The sequence below is a fragment of the Ranitomeya imitator genome, chromosome 2, assembly GCF_032444005.1.
Source record: "Ranitomeya imitator isolate aRanImi1 chromosome 2, aRanImi1.pri, whole genome shotgun sequence".
Classification (NCBI taxonomy): domain Eukaryota; kingdom Metazoa; phylum Chordata; class Amphibia; order Anura; family Dendrobatidae; genus Ranitomeya; species Ranitomeya imitator.
Window position 1 is genome coordinate 812,796,258 of NC_091283.1, and position 18,948 is coordinate 812,815,205.

Here is an 18,948-nt window from a genome sequence, read left to right on the forward strand (position 1 = left end):
GGCACAGAGGAGGGATCTTTGGGTGCAAAATTTGAAAAGAAAGAAAAAAAGTTACGAATTTATTTTTTTTGTTTCTAAACTTTGCGCCCTCATAGAAGACCCATCTCCAGGTCGGTGTTGTTTTATTTTCTTCCCACTGCTCTCGGTTATTGATTGCTTTCTCCTGATTCTTCTATGTCGGACTCGGAACTACATGTCCCGTGATGCACCGCGTCATATGTGGGCGTGGTCTAATTAGCTCGGAACAAGCTGGACATGGCGTCCTGGACTAGCGGGGTCCGGGCGGTGCTGCTGGACGTCAGCGGGGTCCTGTATGACAGCGGCGGCCCTGCGGGGGGCGCCGCCATAACCGGCTCTACCGAGGCCGTCAGCAGGTGAGCAGCCTGCACTGCAGCCAGGGGGCGTGGTGTGCAAGTGACGGGGCGGGGCTACAGTCGTACGAAGAGGCGTGGCTTATCTGCCGGTGAATGTCACTGTCACCTGGTCTGTGCGATCAAGTTCTTACAATTTCGTCGTTCCAGGATCGGCATGAATGTAATTCCCCAGCAATAAATACTCTGCACGTCCGATAAGCTGGTATTTATCCATGATCCATAAAACATCCGAGCACAGGGGTTTCCTATTACTGTTCTCGATAGTTCTCACTTTGTGTACTTTTATTACCCTTCCACAGTGACACCTGTGCTCCCTTCTGCCCGACCCCCTAACGCTCAGTCTAATGGACCCATGTTCATACTTATCCCCAGGTGACCCCCTAATCGCCCACCTAGACCACCCACTAGCACATGTCAGCTCCATCATAGCTGGCAGGCACGCCGTCTTCTGTTATCTGCACCATTATCCCCCTAACAAGACCACCAGGAAACTAAGGTCACACTGATGGACCCCATTATGCCTCCTCTGCGGCCCATCGCGGTCCCCCTCATCTCTAATTTCCTAGTGGATTACACCCCTGTTAGTCCAGAGGGTGAAAACTGCAGCGACCTCCATCACAAATCGGCAGCAAAACTTTGCACCCCCCCCCAAAAAAAAAGGGGGACATTTTTTTTGTGTCATATGACTGTTCTATTCCCCAAAGAGTAAGTTATCTCCTTTCCATTGGATAGAGGATAACTTACTGATAGCTGGAGGTCCGACCATAGGGACCCCCACCGATCCCGAGAACGTTCATGACCTCTGCTAAATTCATTGTCTATGGGACTCCTATAGAAGGCACATCTCCGCCATTGGCCGCAGTCCCATAGACAATGAATGGAACTGAGGCCAGGCATGTGCACCTACTCCTGTTTAAGATGGGTCCATTCTCAGGATCACTGGGGGTCTCAGCAGTCAGACCCCCAGCAATCAATAAGATATCCCTTATCCTGTGGATAGCATGTAACTCACTATCTTGGAAATAACCCTTTAAAGACAACATGCCAACAAGTCCAAAGTGGTCAGTGTTGCTCTTAGTTTATGCCCACTGCTGAGTATTTTTTGTGACATATACACATACATATATATACTGTTCCGGAAATATGGGCCTTTTTATTTAGTGTTATTTTTTATGGTTTTTATAAAGGGGCGTGGCTCACAGGATCCTCGGGGGCGTGTCTTTAGACTACTTGGCATAATTACTGTGAGCCACGCCCCCTTGAAAAGACCATAAAGATTGTGCTAAATAAAAAGGTCCACATCTCTAGAATTAAATGACAGTATTTAAAAAATAAAAAATCTTAATACTCGAGGGAACAGCATGAATGAAATAAGACCAAATATTTGTTCACTTTTGACCAAGTGAAAGCTCCTCATAACTGCTTAGTCAGTTAGCTTTCTCCCTATAGGTTATCAGTGTCAGACTGGTGGGGTGCAGCGCCCAGCACCCCTGCCGCCGATCAGCTGATATGAGACACCACAGCGCCGTACACCGTGTAGTGGCCATTCTCGGGTACTGCAGCTCAGATCATAGTGTGACTAGGTGTTGCAGTACCAGAGAATGGCCACTACACTGTTTCGGCGCTTTGGAGCGCCGGATCTCTTGCTGGTGACTTCTGCTGATTGGTTGGTCCCTGTACAGCACAAGTCTGCAGCACATAACCGTGTATGAGGCTTTATGACCTACATGCTGCTATCAGTCATGCTGCTATCAGTCACTGTGTCTGACTTTGGGCATTTGCGTTAAAAAAGGTGTCAGAGAAGGAGGCGTCCTGTGCTCACCTCCATGATGGGCAGCGACTCTATGTCTGGCAGTGTCTGGGGTGGCAGGTGGCAGCTATACTTAGTACACAGGTCTATATATAGAGGAGCGCGCAGTGACAGACGATCCACAGCTTAGATCTGAGCAGTGATACCTGGGCTGTGGGACAATACTGGTATGTGACCACTGCAGCCGATCACCAGCCACAGCAGTGGCACATTGGTCACCACTGCTGCCAGTGATTGGCTGCAGTGGTCACATATCTGTTCATAAGTTACAGGAAGTATGGAGACTGGTGGAGGAATGAAACAGCATTGGAAATGGAGTGGTGGCAGATTAGTTAGGGAAATAGAGGTGTGACTTGTGGTTGTATTCCTGTCTGTGATGATAGTGAGACTTATGAAAATTGTTCCTGAAAGGACAGTAAGTATGAGTCTAAAATAGCCTCAGCGCCCAATGTGAAAATTGCAAGATTACTTTATTTTTTATTACTTATTTATTTTTTTTCTTGTACAGATCATGATATGAGATAAAAAAAATAGCAAAATGTATTTTTAAAAATACTGATTTATATAATAGATCATTTTCTGATGACAAATTCCCTTTAAAGGAGTTATCCATGCTTGGGGTTCAAGTCTGCAGTCACGGCCCCTGGAGCGTGCAAGCGCATGGCTGCACGTATGCGATATACATACATTAGTGTGTAAGACCCCACAGTGTACATGAATTCACCACATGGTGGGATTCAGGAGCGACACAGACAGAAGAGGCCCCGGTGGGATTCAGGAGCGACACAGACAGAAGAAGCCCCAGTGGGATTCAGGAGCGACACAGACAGAAGAGGCCCCAGTGGGATTCAGGAGCGACACAGACAGAAGAGGCCCCAGTGGGATTCAGGAGCGACACAGACAGAAGAAGCCCCAGTGGGATTCAAGAGCGACACAGACAGAAGAGGCCCCAGTGGGATTCAGGAGCAACACAGACAGAAGAGGCCCCAGTGGGATTCAGGAGCGACACAGACAGAAGAGGCCCCAGTGGGATTCAGGAGCGACACAGACAGAAGAAGCCCCAGTGGGATTCAGGAGCGACACAGACAGAAGAGGCCCCAGTGGGATTCAGGAGCGACACAGACAGAAGAAGCCCCAGTGGGATTCAGGGGCGACACAGACAGAAGAGGCCCCAGTGGGATTCAGGAGCGACACAGACAGAAGAGGCCCCAGTGGGACTCAGGAGCGACACAGACAGAAGAGGCCCCAGTGGGACTCAGGAGCGACACAGACAGAAGAGGCCCCAGTGGGACTCAGGAGCGACACAGACAGAAGAGGCCCCAGTGGGATTCAGGAGCGACACAGACAGAAGAGGCCCCAGTGGGATTCAGGAGCAACACAGACAGAAGAGGCCCCAGTGGGACTCAGGAGCGACACAGACAGAAGAGGCCCCAGTGGGACTCAGGAGCGACACAGAGAGAAGAGGCCCCAGTGGGATTCAGGAGCGACACAGACAGAAGAGGCCCCAGTGGGACTCAGGAGCGACACAGACAGAAGAGGCCCCAGTGGGATTCAGGAGCGACACAGACAGAAGAGGCCCCAGTGGGATTCAGGAACAACACAGACAGAAGAGGCCCCAGTGGGACTCAGGAGCGACACAGACAGAAGAGGCCCCAGTGGGATTCAGGAGCGACACAGACAGAAGAGGCCCCAGTGGGATTCAGGAACAACACAGACAGAAGAGGCCCCAGTGGGACTCAGGAGCGACACAGACAGAAGAGGCCCCAGTGGGATTCAGGAGCGACACAGACAGAAGAGGCCCCAGTGGGATTCAGGAACAACACAGACAGAAGAGGCCCCAGTGGGACTCAGGAGCGACACAGACAGAAGAGGCCCCAGTGGGACTCAGGAGCGACACAGACAGAAGAGGCCCCAGTGGAAGAACAGTATACGGGACATCTGCAGCCAATATCTCATCAGAATGCTCAATCCCACCTGCACTGGTGGCGATAGTGGCCCCTGACCTCCTGGGCCCCTGTATGGCTGCACAGGTTGCACCTATGATACGTCCGCCCCTGGTCGGATTCTCAGATTGTGAACCACCCCACTGATAAAACTTCAGGTTTGTAAATAAAATATCTGTATTTTTTTCTATCTGATCCTGAGTTACAGTCCGGAGCAGCATTCACAATTCTGCTCGTTGGTGTTGGGTACTGATGACAAGCTCGCCCTCAGATGCGCCCATAACGGCTTAGCAGAACTCTTTTATGCAGTAGCAGAGTTGGGTTATATTCACACGCAGCAGATTTTGTTGCAGTAATTTAGGACAGTAACAATCAGTTCTATACAACCAAATTGGCTTGTTCATTTTTGTAAGCCACATTCATATAAGTGGGACATTCACAGCACCCAGGAAATGTGTCAACTTGTCTGGAAGGTCTCTACTTTTTACTTGTGTCCTAACATTTCGGGGAGATTTGTCAAGTATAGCTCATATGTCCCCCGAGGACAGAAGAGTAGAACATGTTGAAATTTGCATACCCAATACTGCTTTTTCCCCCATATCTGCTGTTGGATGAGAGTTTGGAAGACCCCCATACATGTCTCATGGTCCGAGGGTCTGGCCATTGTTAATCTACTGTGCATGTGAATGCGGCTCTAAGTAAAATAAGTGGAGGAGATCGCATTAATACGAGAAATTCCACTGTCCTTCCATATGAAGCCAAAGACCTACAGAAGCTCATGGGTCTCCGTGGACAGTGTACAAAGGATTTTAGAACTTGTCAGAGTAACTAAATCTTTTTTTTTTTTTTTTTAAATACTTTTGTCCAGCATGGAAAGTTCCGAAACTTTATTGGAGGATTTGTCTTCATTTCAGTAAAAAAAAATTACCTGTAAGCAGCTTCCAAACCTCAGCTTTTCCTGTCTATTTGCTTGCTTTTATCTGCATCAAAGAAGCCCTCCTCCTCCCATCAAAGTTTTTATCCTCTTAATATATTGCAGTCACCATATTATATAGCACTGTGCTCTTACAATTGCTCACTTTCCCTTTCTACCCAGTAAATTCTTCTCTTTTCTCTGCTCTATGTAGAAACAGGAAGTTACTTGTCCCTGCAGAAATCATTCCTCTATTCACAACTTGACCCAAACTCCTCCTCCCGCCAGGGACTTTTGCATTTTCGACTCATACAGGGAAAATTGACCTCCTCTTTCTACATAGAGCTTAGAAAAATTCACATGATGTCCTAGATCTAATGGAAAAGAGAAGAATTAGCTGGGTAGAAAGGCAAAACGAGCAATTGTAAGTGCTGTATAGTATGATGATTGCCATATATTAAGAGTATAAAAATGTTGATGGGAGTACAGCTGATGGCAGTGATGGGTCAGCTCAGCACATATGCGTCATTATTATTATATGATAGTCATTAACTCTGATAAACTGCTGCAGGAAGGATTCTTGTTCAGAGGTGGAGGAGACAGGCGCTGACCCATCACTGCCATCATCTGTACTCCAAATTAGTACTTTCTCATTGCTTCTGAACGCCGGTAAATACACTGGGGAAAATATAAATTTTGGAAGCCAATCATATGCATTTTTTTTTACATGAATGAAGACAAATCCCCTAATAAAGTTATTTTCAATGTTTCATAATATTTCATACTGAACAAATAAAAAAGAAAAAGTTTAAAACGCTTAAGAACAGACCTGTGCTTGTGTCCTTTCTTTAGCTCCTTGTCTCGGACCTTTGTAGTGACAAGTGCATAGAATGAATGTTTTCATTGGGAAGTGTGCCTGATCAATAGAGGCCGGCAGGAGACCACCTTCTTCTATCAGCTCCCTCCTGGCCTATGAATAGACATTTACAGCGTATTCTTGGAGATTTGCACACAACTTCTGTCTGAACAACCTGCAATAAAATCCTGACAGGAGAAGTGAGCAGCTGGTGGCGGGTGTCGGATCGGTGTCCCACCAGGCAGGACAAGACCCCGGTACCACGAAATATGTGCCTATACATATCCCATAAAATGATCCCGCTCCGCAGGAGGCCGTCTGCTCCCCCCGGGGCGTATTTATTGCTATTTGTCTTTTTTTTTTTTTTTTCAACATTAAGTTTTTATTGACTATTTGTCTTTTTAAATATTCAGCCTTTACAGAAGATTTTAGTTGAATTCCACTTCCAATGTAATGACGTTATATAGCGGATCATCCCCATAGAAGAAGCCGTAGGCACCGAGCAGCTCATAAACCACTAATGACAAACGAGCTGTAAGTTTAATAGATTGGCCCCTTTTTGGGGACCGTTTTTTGTACCCATAGGACCTCACTTTTTTTTTTTACTTTTTCTATACTATTCCATACAGCCAGCAAAAAAAAAAAATAAAAAATCTGCAGATGCCTACAGGTCTGACATACGCATGCACTGTGCACTATGAGGTTTATTCGATGCCGGGGGTGGGTGGTCATGTCACCGCAAGAATGTGATTTTCATACTTTTGGCCACATTTCGACTAGACGTCCATGAAGGAATAGAATGAAATGTTGTGTTTCATTTAGGGCAAGTGCAGACGGCGGTGGTCTCTCGATCTCAGAAAATCGCTCACGATCAAAGTGGGATCCGATTTTCTCGGAGGTGGAGAGAAAAACAAAATTTCTCCACTTTCTTCATTGGGTCAGTTTTTGAGAATCGGAGGTCATCCGAGTGTGATCCGATTTTTTTTTTTCTCAGACCCATAGACATTAATGGGTGAGTGCCTTCTGCAATATTTGTTTTCTTGGACCACTTGGTCCAAAGGAAAAAAAAATCGGACACGTGCACGGCCTCATTGAATAACCCGGGGACGAGTGCTATCCGTCACAACGACGTATTGCACTTATCTGATTAATGGTTGTCTGTTCGAAGTACCGTTACCGGGCAGGAATGTCATTTTTGTCATCCTTTAAGATACAACTTCTTTTTCCTTCTCCCTATAACGATGATTGTTGCTGATCAGTCCATGTAATGAGGGAACAGATGCCCCGATCACAGTTTAGATTCCCGCCAGCGGCCGATTAATGATTAAATGGCGCACAGGCATCTACGCAGGTAATTGTTTGACCAACACAGATGTTTTGTGGAAGTCATAAAAGATCAGAAGACCCGGAATTAGGATCGCATTAACCCCCTGCCGCTCAGAGCCTTACACTGCAGATAATGGGCAGGAAGGCGGCCTGGGGGGGGTAAGAGCGGTCAATCTGGGGTGTCAATGTGTGCATCGCTCTTTATTGCCCCCCTTTTATTCTTCTTTATTGACACGTGTCCATTTACAGAGATTCTAAGTGAATTTTGGAACGTGAAGGTTTGGAACGTACAGTATGAACATCAATGCTGCGGCCATTGATTCGCTGACATCTAGAAACAATAGTATGCCATCAGTGAAGAAAATCACTTTTTTAAGCCTAAGACCAGAATTAAACCCTGGACTGTCCATTGAGTATATAGTTTCTGGCAGGAGGATAGCCCTCTACCCCGGTTAGTAGCCTCTAGTTGGAGAGTCAGAAATGGCCGCCTGATGTTGAGCTCTGTGGATTTTTCCGGCTTTGGATAGTATCTCAGTTCAGATTAGACATCGTTCAGAAATCCGTTTTTTCATGGGTAGAACATTTGCCCATTATAATCTACAGTACGGAGCTGTTATCTTCTTTTATGGACCGAGAGTCTGCAAAAATTCTCACTGCAAAGACTTACGGATCGCAATCACCCAACCAAGGCCAAATGGGTCCATGGAAAACTAAATGGAGGCTCTCGGAGGCGTTTCATCCTTAATGGGTAGGAGAGGCTTGGAATTTTCTTTTTTGCAGACCTGAAAAACAGATCCAACACTGATGGTAAAAACTGACACACAGGCCAAAAATGGATAAAAAATTGCATAAAATCAATTTTTCCAATTCTCTTATGCAGAAAAAAAAAATTGGAAGTCTGAATGAGGCCAAATATAGCTTCGGTTGGAGTTTAACATCCGTTGCGAGCTTGGAAATGGCACCGAGTGATACAAGGTTTTCAGAATTCTTTCCTAGCTTTGCCAACACAACAGTGATGGTATCAGGTCTTGGTCTGTAAATCCCTTTAAGGGCGGGTGTAGACGAGCGTGTGTGCAGTCCGAGTGTGATCTGACAAAACATGGGATTGCACTCTGACCAGTGTTATACTATTGGACTATTAGTTTCCTCAGACACAGACTGAGGAATAAATCTTTGCATGTCCAAGCGAGTTTGATCCAATATTAGCCATGCATGTCAATGAGAGGGAAAAATCAGACTGCACTCGAATGACATCTGAGTGAAGTCCTATTCAAATGTCCTCATAGAGTGATGAAGATCTTCTCATCCGAGATAATCGGATCCCACTCTGATCAGAGTGTGATTAGCATAATTGTCCCAGATGAGAGAATCTACGGCTGATGGAGAAGTAGCACATCCTTGCACCTTCCGCTCACCTCTGCCGGTAGAATACCCGCTCCAGAAGCTTTATCGTTACTTGTCCATACTACAAAGGCTTATATAGGCTTATATTAATGATATATAGGACACATTTAATTAAAGCGTGGCCATCGAGCGCAGACCTGGGACCATGGCGGCGTTCTTCCCTACATTCCGGTTTGGGTAGGCACTTGTTGGGGAGTACTCGCCATATTGTACGAGAACAGATGCGGCCTCGGCCCTTTCCTCCCGTCGCCCTCTGCTCACTGTTCTGAGAAGGTCGCACAGTCATTTATTAGGGATAATTGGTCCCTCGTATGCTCTGCTCACCTGCATCATTACCCTCCAAGTGCGCCACGCTCCGCTGGTACATTAGTAACGTACGCTGGAATCTCGTTATCTCTTTATCCAAATGGCCTCATTTAAAAGAGAAACGCTCATGTTATGAAGGGCAATTACACGTTAAGTGTTATGTGTCATTTTCATCTGTCTGATGGCCACAGACAAGCCCAGGGGCTGTATTTAACCTCGAGCTGCTGAGGTCTGAGGTACCGCAAGGGCTCGGACTCTGCCCCTCCATCTCCTGTGCCCGGTTCTGCACTTGGGCGGTGTATACTTAATCTCACGTCTGACTTTGTCCCCAAAACTTACTTTTTTGTCAATTTCACCATTATAGATTTTGCATTGGCACCATTCAGTTGTTCTTCTGGTTTACCAGACTGGATTTTTTACCTCTTACTATTAACAGTTCTTGGTTTGCCCAAATATGCAAAAATGCACTACCATCGTCTACAGTGTCGGACCAGACAGGCTGGGCTTTTCTCCCCATACCCATCAGTGAGGCTTGGATGCCCGTTATTTTGCGTCTGTCACCGGTTGTCCTTACATGGACCCCTGTTCTTAGATACTGACCACTGCATCCAGGGAACACCCTACGAGACCTGCCATTATGGAGATGCTCTGACCCACTCGTCAAGTCAACACATTTTGCCCCTTGTTGGTGTCATTCATTTCCTTACACTTGTCAATTTTTCTTGCTTCTAACACATCCGCTTTAAGAACTGTTAACTTACTACCTAATACATCACGCAAAAATATCTCAATCATGGCCGCCCGAAACTGAAGTGAAAAGATGGTCTTCCGGAAAAGTGGCCGCCTGCTCAACGAAAAAAAAAGCCACTATGCTACATATGGTATTTGGGGACTAAAAATTCCCAAACCCCCAAAATCTGATCTAGTTAAAGGGGTTGTCCAGGCTTGGGGCTCAAAACTGCAGTCACCCTATGTGACTGCAGACTTGCGAATCCTCACATTGCGTGCACAGTGCTCGCTGTCAGGGTTCTCCGGGAGCGGACAGTCTTGTAACCGCGAGCATATGAATTTCATACTTCCAGCCACATTCTGACTAAACGTGGCCAGCCTCGTTTAAGTTGCTTGTACTAAACGAGGCCGCGCACGTCTAATTGGCATGTAAACCTCAAGTATGCAAACCCCATATTTGTGATCACGCTCCCACCTGCATCGGAGAATTCTGACAGAGTGCACAATGCGCTCTGTAAGGCTTCACAAGTCTGCAGTAATATACAGTGACTGCAGTCTTGAACCCCAAGTCTGAACAATCCCTTTTCAGTCTTCTCAGGGAGAAGAAATATCACTGTATATGCGCGATTGTGTGTCTGCACATTTACAGACTTCGATTTCATCAAGTGAAGTTTTCGGTCTTTTTCACTAGGATCCGGCAAGCGGGTTTGAATTTGCGATTCTGCACAAACGAGTCTCAGGCCACAAGAGCCCAGTTCGTTCGTAAACTGCAGAAGTTTGGTTTTAACATATCCGAAGATGAAGTAACGGCTCCCGGACCGGCTGCAAGAAAACTGATGATGGAACAGGGATTGCGCCCTCACTTACTGGTCCATGATGGTGAGTGGATATAGCGTCACGCCGGAAGAAGCTGCACCTGCCCAATAATGGTGGTAACGTACCTGATGGATGATGGCAAATAACAGCTATAAGAATGGCTTATAAAGACAAATTGTGTTTCACATTAGATGTTTCACATCACACGACACCTTTATTCTTTGCAAATCACCTCTTTGAAGAAGGGGACATGGATTCTTGCACCAGTGTCACGAGGGTGTCACGTCTCTTTGGAAGACTTGGGAATTAGACGGTACAACAGGTAATGAATCGCAGTCCTCTTTAGAGACGGTGTGATTCGTATCCTTATTTAAATGGATTTTCCTTTCCTTCAGTTCTGAGAGGGTTAAGAACTCTTTCCATGCTGGCTGAGACCATACAGCCTGGTTGTTCTCAGCTGTAACTGCTTTATTCCCTCTGTATATATTGGCTCTGGGCGTTTAGTCCCTGCCTGTGAAAGATTCGTCTTACTGTGCTAAGTAGTTGAAGTTTGGAGTTGGAGATGTGGTGTTCTCTAGTTTGCTGTTGAATGTGTATGTTTATCCCCTGTTCCCTTTTCCCATTCAGTGTATTCCTCCCAGTCCCTATCCTCCTCCCTATTGATGGTTTGTGCTTTTGTATGATAGAGGTTTTCTGTTATCCCTGTCTTGTCTTTGTCTCTGGCTTACCTTTCATTTCTGTTCCATGCCTCATGGGGAGGGGACAGATTAGGGTTTTTACAGGAGCATAGTAGGGTTGGAGACTTGGGCTTCTCTAAGAGCACCCCCGGGACATGCATAGTTATGGTCCCAGCTCCAAGGACAGTTTGAGACCTTCAAAGAGTGACAACCAGCAATTGGATGTAGCAATACCCAAAAGTCAATATTGACTTTTTTATTATTATTATTGTTATTATTATTATTATTATTATTATCATTTAAAATCACATCTTGAAATGTTTACCCTTATGAATCAATGAATTGTATCTATATGTCCACCATCTTTTTTCGTTTTAGATCTTCTCCCTGAATTTGACTCCATTGATAAATCTGAACCCAACTGCGTTGTGATTGGAGACGCTGCCGAAAACTTCTCCTATCAAAATGTCAACCGAGCGTTTCAGGTGTTGGTCAATTTGGAGAAACCAGTGCTCATATCTCTAGGGAAAGGGTGAGTGGTTCAGCGTCCTACGTGTCCCCGGAATCCTCTATAGAAATCCCTATGAACAAACGTGAGTCGGAATATTGGTTGTTCATACCAAACTAATGGACCAAGGAGTTAAAATCCAAATGCGCGATCCTTATCATCCCTGCATTTGACATGAAGGAAAATCAGGGGGGACAATACACTTTAGGTAATTTTTAGATTCCACTAATACACATTTAGTGTAAAATCTGTAGGGGTCTGATTGCTGGAACCCCCAAAGATCATCATGATGTGGGACTCCTAAATACATGCATTTTTTACTTAGCTGCATGTATTTTGGTTGAAAATATTTGCAATTAAATTTCATTAAAAATTTGGCACATTTTGACTATAAAGGCTATTTTTTTACTCTGCTTATTGTTGGCTGCGGAATAAGATTAACTAAGAACCTGTCAGTGAGCTCGTTCTGGCAGGGAGTTTATAGCTCTTTTATCTGTGATTTTCTGAGCTTCTCTCTGCTGATTTGCGATCATCGCTCACGGCAGAACTGATTGAAGCTTGGTAAAAGACTAAAGAGTTGCTAAGCTCTCTGATGGATACTTACTTAAAATATTCTGCTGCTAGCAATAAAGATGGCAGAACTACAGGCCAAAGAAAGTAAATGGTGCAACATTTTTAATAAACCCGAATTGCAAAAATAATTTTGAGCCCATTTAAAGGGGTTATCCAGGACTAGAACTAACAAGGAGGTAGTTACTAATTACCAACCTGTTCTGTGCAGCGCAGATCGGTCATAAACTGCTCCTGTCTGCAATTCTGTAGCTTCCACTGACGTCACATCGGCAGAGCAGCGGCTTCTCTTCTGCTTACAGAGAGTTACTGCCGATGTCTTGCTGATTGACAGCTGGCTCCCCGCTGCCTAACTGCGGGGAGCAGGCTTTCAATCAGCATGACATCTGCAGTCTTGCACCTGTTAACAGAGCAGCTCAGAAGAGGAAGAGCTGCTCTGTTTACGTGGAGCAGCTGAATCGCCGACAGTGACCACTCTGATAGAACCGGAAGGTAGTTACTAACTAAATAGATAGCAACAGATTATTTTTGCACATTCGCATTCCAGCGGCCAAGCTGAGCATTCCTGTAAATAAGGCAGGTGGGTGGAATTACAGTGGGTAGAGAAAGTATTCAGACCACTTTAAATTTTTCACTCTTTGTTTCATTGCAGCCATTTGATAAATTCAAAAAAGTTCATTTTTTCTCATTAAGGTACACTCTGCACCCCATCTTGACTGAAACAAAACAAAAAATGTAGACATTTTTGCATATTTATTAAAAACCTGAAATATCACATGGTCATAAGTCTTCAGACCCTTTGCTCAGACACTCATATTTAAGTTACATGCTGTCCATTTCCTTGTGATCCTCCTTGAGATGGTTCTACTCCTTCATTGGAGTCCAGCTGTGTGTAATTAAACTGATGGGACATGATTTGTAAAGGCACACACCTGTCTATATAAGACCTCACAGCTCACAGTGCATGTCAGACCAAATGAGAATCATGAGTTCAAAGGAACCGGCCAAGGAGCTCAGAGACAGACTTGTGGTAAGGCACAGATCTGGCCAAGGTTACAACAGAATTTCTGCAGTACTCAAGGTTCCTAAGAGCACAGTGGCCTCCATAATCCTTAAATGGAAGAAATTTGGGACCACCAGAAGTCTTCCTAGACCTGGCCGTCCAGCCAAACTGAGCAATCGTGGGAGAAGAGCCTTGATGAGAGAGGTAAAGAAGAACCCGAAGATCACTGTGGCTGAGCTCCAGAGATGCAGCAGGGAGATGGGAGAAAGTTCCACAAAGTCAACTATCACTGCAGCCCTCCACCAGTCAGGCCTTTATGGCAGAGTGGCCCAACGGAAGCCTTTCCTCAGTGCAAGACATTTGAAAACCCTCATAGAGTTTACTAAAAAAAACACCTGAAGGACTCCCAGACTATGAGAAATGGCATTCTCTGGTCTGATGAGATGAAGATAGACCTTTTTGGTGATAATTGTAAGCGGTATGTGTGGAGAAAACCAGGCACTGCTCATTACCTGCCCAATACTATCCCAACAGTGAAACATGGTGGTGGCAGCATCATGCTATGGGGTTGTTTTTCAGCTGCAGGGACAGGACGACTGGTTGTCATTGAAGGAAACATGAATACGGAGAAAGTACAGAGATATCCTGGATGAAAACCTCTTCCAGAGTGCTCTGGACCTCAGACTTGGCCGAAGGTTCACCTTCCAACAAGACAATGATCCTAAGCACACAGCTAAAATAACAAAGGAGCAGCTTCAAAACAACTCTGTGACCATTCCTGACTGGCCCAGCCAAAGCCCTGACCTAAACCCAATTGAGCATCTCTGGAGAGACCTGAAAATAGCTGTCCACCAACGTTCACCATCCAACCTGATGGAACTGGAGAGGATCTGCAAGGAAGAATGGCCGAGGATCCCCAAATCCAGGTGTGAAAACATGTAGCATCATTCCCAAGAAGACTCATGGCTGTACTAGCTCAAAAGGGGCTTCTACCCAATACTGAGCAAAGGCGCTGAATACTGATGACCATGTGAGATTTCAGTTTTCCTTTTTTAATAAATTTGCAAAAATTTCTACATTTGTTTTTTTCAGTCAAGATGGGGTGCAGAGTGTACAATAATGAGAAAAAAATAAACTTTTTTGAATTTACCAAATGGCTGCAATGAAATAAAGAGTGAAAAATTTAAAGGGGTCTGAATACTTTCCATACCCTTTGTAACTGTCAGCTAAACGATCATTCGGCCGACAGCTTCTGTATATGGGGGTCTTAACACCAACAAACCAGCAAGTGGTACTTGTTTTAATGGCTCATTGAAGAAAGCTTTCCGGGTAGTCCAAGCCATAGTTTCTTTGTGCTCCACACTATGCCATATTTTATGTGATCTTTTGTCGTGCCTACACTAGAGGCCAAAAGAAAAGCTAAATCTTCCCCTTTATCGTTGACGTCTTATAGAATTTGATTCACGGACCATATCAGCATTGGGTTTCCTTTTGTGCATTTGATGTAAAAAAAAAATAATATTAACATAAATGATATTTTTTGTATGGGTCTTTTTGCTGCCGTCTTTTCCACCGTTTTGGTCCTTCTGTATTTCGTGTGTATATTTAAGGAATATATATATTTATAGATAGTTGAGTTTGTGGTTTTTTTTCAGACGTTATTATAAGGAAACAGAAGGCCTGATGTTAGACGTTGGGGCCTACATGAAAGCTCTGGAGGTAAGGTGCCTTTTGTGCTGGCGTTGGACATTATTGCACATTAGTAATTCTCCTTTTTTTTGTCCAGTACGCCTGCGATATCACAGCGGAGGTTGTGGGAAAGCCGTCCAAGAACTTCTTCTTGTCTGCATTGGATGAGCTGGGAGTGCAACCACACGAGGTACAGTATGGAGGCGTCATGTCGCGTACACAGGGCTGTGGAGTCGGAGCCCATTTTGGTGGAGTCGGTGTCATGGAAGTTGAGGAGTCGGAGGTTTGGCTTACTGACTCCACAGCCCTGACCGTGCATGCATATATGGCAACCGGTTTGGTAGCTGAAAAATGAAGGCAGTGATTGTAGGCAAGTGCGCCACCTTTGATAAATTGTCCTGGCAGCCACAGGTTGGAGATCACTGCCCTTATATTGCAGGCTGTAATGGTTGGAGACGACGTGGTGAACGATATCGGAGGAGCACAAAGCTGCGGCATTCGAGGTGTACTCGTCCGAACTGGAAAATACAGGTGGACCAATAAGAGCCAGATCTTAGCACCGTTGTGCTGTACACTAGTGATGAGCGAACGTGCTCGGATAATGTCTTATCCGAGCACACTCGGGTGTTATCCGGGCATTTGGACGAGCTCGTATATTCTGTTCGAGGCCCTGCAGTTACACTATTTGCGACTGTTAGACAGTACACATGCAGGGATTGCCTGTTCTTTAGGGAATCCCCACGTGTTCGGGCTGTCTAACAGCCGCAAATCATGCAACCGCAGGGACTCAAACATTATACACGAGCACGTCCAGATACTCGGATAACACCCGAGCGTGCTCGGATAAGATGCTATCCGGGCATGTTTGCTCATCACTAGTGGATACACAAGAATATGCCTAAATATGTCCTCTCTTCCAGGCCTAGCGACGAGAGACACCCTCAAGTGACTGCTGATGGGTATGTGAATAATTTAGCCCACGCCGTGGATATCCTCCTGGCCTCCGTGTCGGCCGGCCACTGACCGCAGTTTACTCTTTATAACCGCAAAAGAAATGGCAGCGAGTAGTAAAAGTATGCAAAAATAACTGCTCTGTGAATAGGAAATTCAGCAACGAACGCTCAGCCTGACCGCTGCCCTCTCCAGTATACGGGACATTACTTGGATTAGGTGCCGTGTCATTTACTTGAATAACAAAGTTGTAAATTAAAAGGACGTGTGTTATATAGGGGCTGCCATTATGTTTACATTTTTTTTTTACATTTTGGAGCACAATTCTTGTTATAAAAAAAACACTGGACCCCCTGCGGAAACGCGATGGGCCCTGTCTTACCTCGGTAGGATTTATCAGGGTCATCTGGAAAACCAATCCTTCATAGCAGAGACCAAGAGCCATGACGGCAGTGTGACCGGGGCTGATTGCACAGGGGGCTATACAAGCTAAAATACATGTTATGGATCACTGTATAGAGATGAGAGGCCCCAAATTTTCTTGCTACCACATTGGGCCGTGTCAAGCACCCAAAAATTATAGTGCAGAATACCAGACTAGTTACCCTACTACAATGACGGCACGGTGCCTCACAATAAGGGCGCCTTTCTTCCTAAATAGTGTTTCCATGCGTCCCCAATGTGCTAACCATTACCTTGTGCCACCTTGATCTTCCCCCCTCTGGATGGTGGTGCAAGGTAGTGATCTACATCCATAGAGGTCACCAAGTACAGAGGTCACTATACTCGGAGTTCACATGTGTATAGGGTTCATCAGGTACAGAGTTTCCCGGTACATAGAGGTCAACAGGTACAGAGATTCCTGGTCTGAAGGTCATCAGACATGGAAAGTCACCAGGTAACCAGAAGCCACAATGTACAGAAGTCGCCAGGTACAGAGGTTTCTGGTATGGAGGTCAACTGATATTGAGGTCTCCAGGTATGAAGGTCACCAAGAATAGAGATTCCTGGTACGGAGCTCACCAGATACAGAAGTGACCAGGTATGGAGGTCACCAGGTATGGAGGTCACCAGGTACAGAGGCACTGCGTACACAGATTACCAGGCACAGAGTTCACCGGGTACACAGATTACCAGGTACAGAGGTCACCAGATACAGAAGTGACCAAGTATGGAGGTCACCAGGTACAGAGGCACTGCGTACACATTACCAGGCACAGAGTTCACCAGGTACAAAGGCACCAGATATATAGGTAACCAGGTACAGAGGCACTGGGAACATAGGTCACCAGGTACAGAGATCACCAGCCACAGAGGTCACCAGGTACAAAGGCACCGGGTACACAGATCACCAGGCACAGAGATCACCAGGTACAGAGATCACCAGCCACAGAGGTCACCAGGTACAGAGATCACCAGGTACAGAGATCACCAGCCACAGAGGTCACCAGGTACAAAGGCACCGGGTACACAGATCACCAGGCACCGAGGTCACCAGGTACAAAGGCACCGGATATAGGTCACCAAGTACAGAGGCACTGGGAACATCGGTCACCAGGTAGAGAGATCACCAGGCACAGAAGTCACCATGTACAGAGATCACCAGGTACAGAGGCATCGGGTATATAGGTCACCAGGTACAGAGGGAATAATATAGTGAGTGAAAAGACGTGGGCACTGCTACTCAGGTGCTCGGGTAGGTTCCCAAACCGTGTGCATATAGATAAAAAGAACCCGGCACTCAACTTTAAGTCAAACTTGTGATTTTTATTTTTATTTACGTACTACAAAATAAAAATCACAAGTTTGACTTAAAGTTGAGTGCCGGGTTCTTTTTATCTATCTACCAGGTACAGAGGCACTTGGAACATAGGTCACCAGGTACAAAGATTCCTGGCACAGAGATAACCAGGTACAGAGGCACCGGGTATATAGATCACCAGGTACAGAGATCACCGGGTACAGAGGCACTCGGAACATAGGTCACCAGGTACAGAGATCACCAGGTACAGAGGCACTCGGAACATAGGTCACCAGGTACAGAGATCACCAGGTACAGAGGCACTCGGAACATAGGTCACCAGGTACAGAGATCACCAGGTACAGAGGCACTCGGAACATAGGTCACCAGGCACAGAAGTCACCATGTACAGAGATCACCAGGTACAGAGGCACCGGGTATATAGGTCACCAGGTACAGAGATCACCAGCCACAGAAGTCACCATGTACAGAGATCACCAGGTACAGAGGCACCGGGTATATAGGTCACCAGGTACAGAGATCACCAGGTACAGAGGCACCGGGTATATAGATCACCAGGTACAGAGGCACCGGGTATATAGGTCACCAGGTACAGAGATCACCAGGTACAGAGGCACTCGGAACATAGGTCACCAGGTACAAAGATTCCTGGCACAGAGATAACCAGGTACAGAGGCACTCGGAACATAGGTCACCAGGTACAGAGGCACCGGGTATATAGGTCACCAGGTACAGAGATCACCAGGTACAGAGGCACTCGGAACATAGGTCACCAGGTACAAAGATTCCTGGCACAGAGATCACCAGGTACAGAGGCACTTGGAACATAGGTCAGCAGGTACAAAGATTCCTGGCACAGAGATCACCAGGTACAGAGGCACTCGGAACATAGGTCACCAGGTACAAAGATTCCTGGCACAGAGATAACCAGGTACAGAGCGATTGTAGAATATTATCGGAAGGCCAGATAACCCCTTTAATGACCCCAGGCACAGATTAACATTGGCCGATATTGACAAGTTCACCAGACAGCTTAATAAGTATGGGACCCCCTACTTTCACCAGATCGATGATATTTGGGTATAAAAGAATCTAGAATTCCTATAAGCGCTGTAAGCCTATTTTTTCCCATAATATCCCTGGTTTATATCATCTGCTGGTTGATGGTGCTGGTATATACCAGGGACACAAGTTCTCCTGCGGCAGCGGCCGTATAATGTCGCGATAAATCACCAGAACCGAATATTACACCGTGAACAACCTGCAAGCAAACACTGGTTCAGTAAAATTCTAAGTAAAAGATTAATTAAA

The 18,948-nt window shown here is 45.8% G+C and overlaps 1 protein-coding gene across 1 annotated transcript; it reads left to right on the forward strand.

The window, feature by feature from the left end:
• Positions 1-221: 221 nt before the first annotated feature.
• LHPP (phospholysine phosphohistidine inorganic pyrophosphate phosphatase) lies at positions 222-16,152 on the forward strand. The gene is made up of 7 exons (XM_069753879.1): positions 222-374; positions 10,353-10,540; positions 11,533-11,686; positions 14,891-14,954; positions 15,022-15,114; positions 15,364-15,455; positions 15,845-16,152. Exons 1-7 carry the CDS (start codon positions 256-258, stop codon positions 15,945-15,947), a joined length of 813 nt encoding a protein of 270 aa, XP_069609980.1. The 5' UTR covers positions 222-255; the 3' UTR covers positions 15,948-16,152.
• The last annotated feature ends 2,796 nt before the right edge of the window (positions 16,153-18,948 follow it).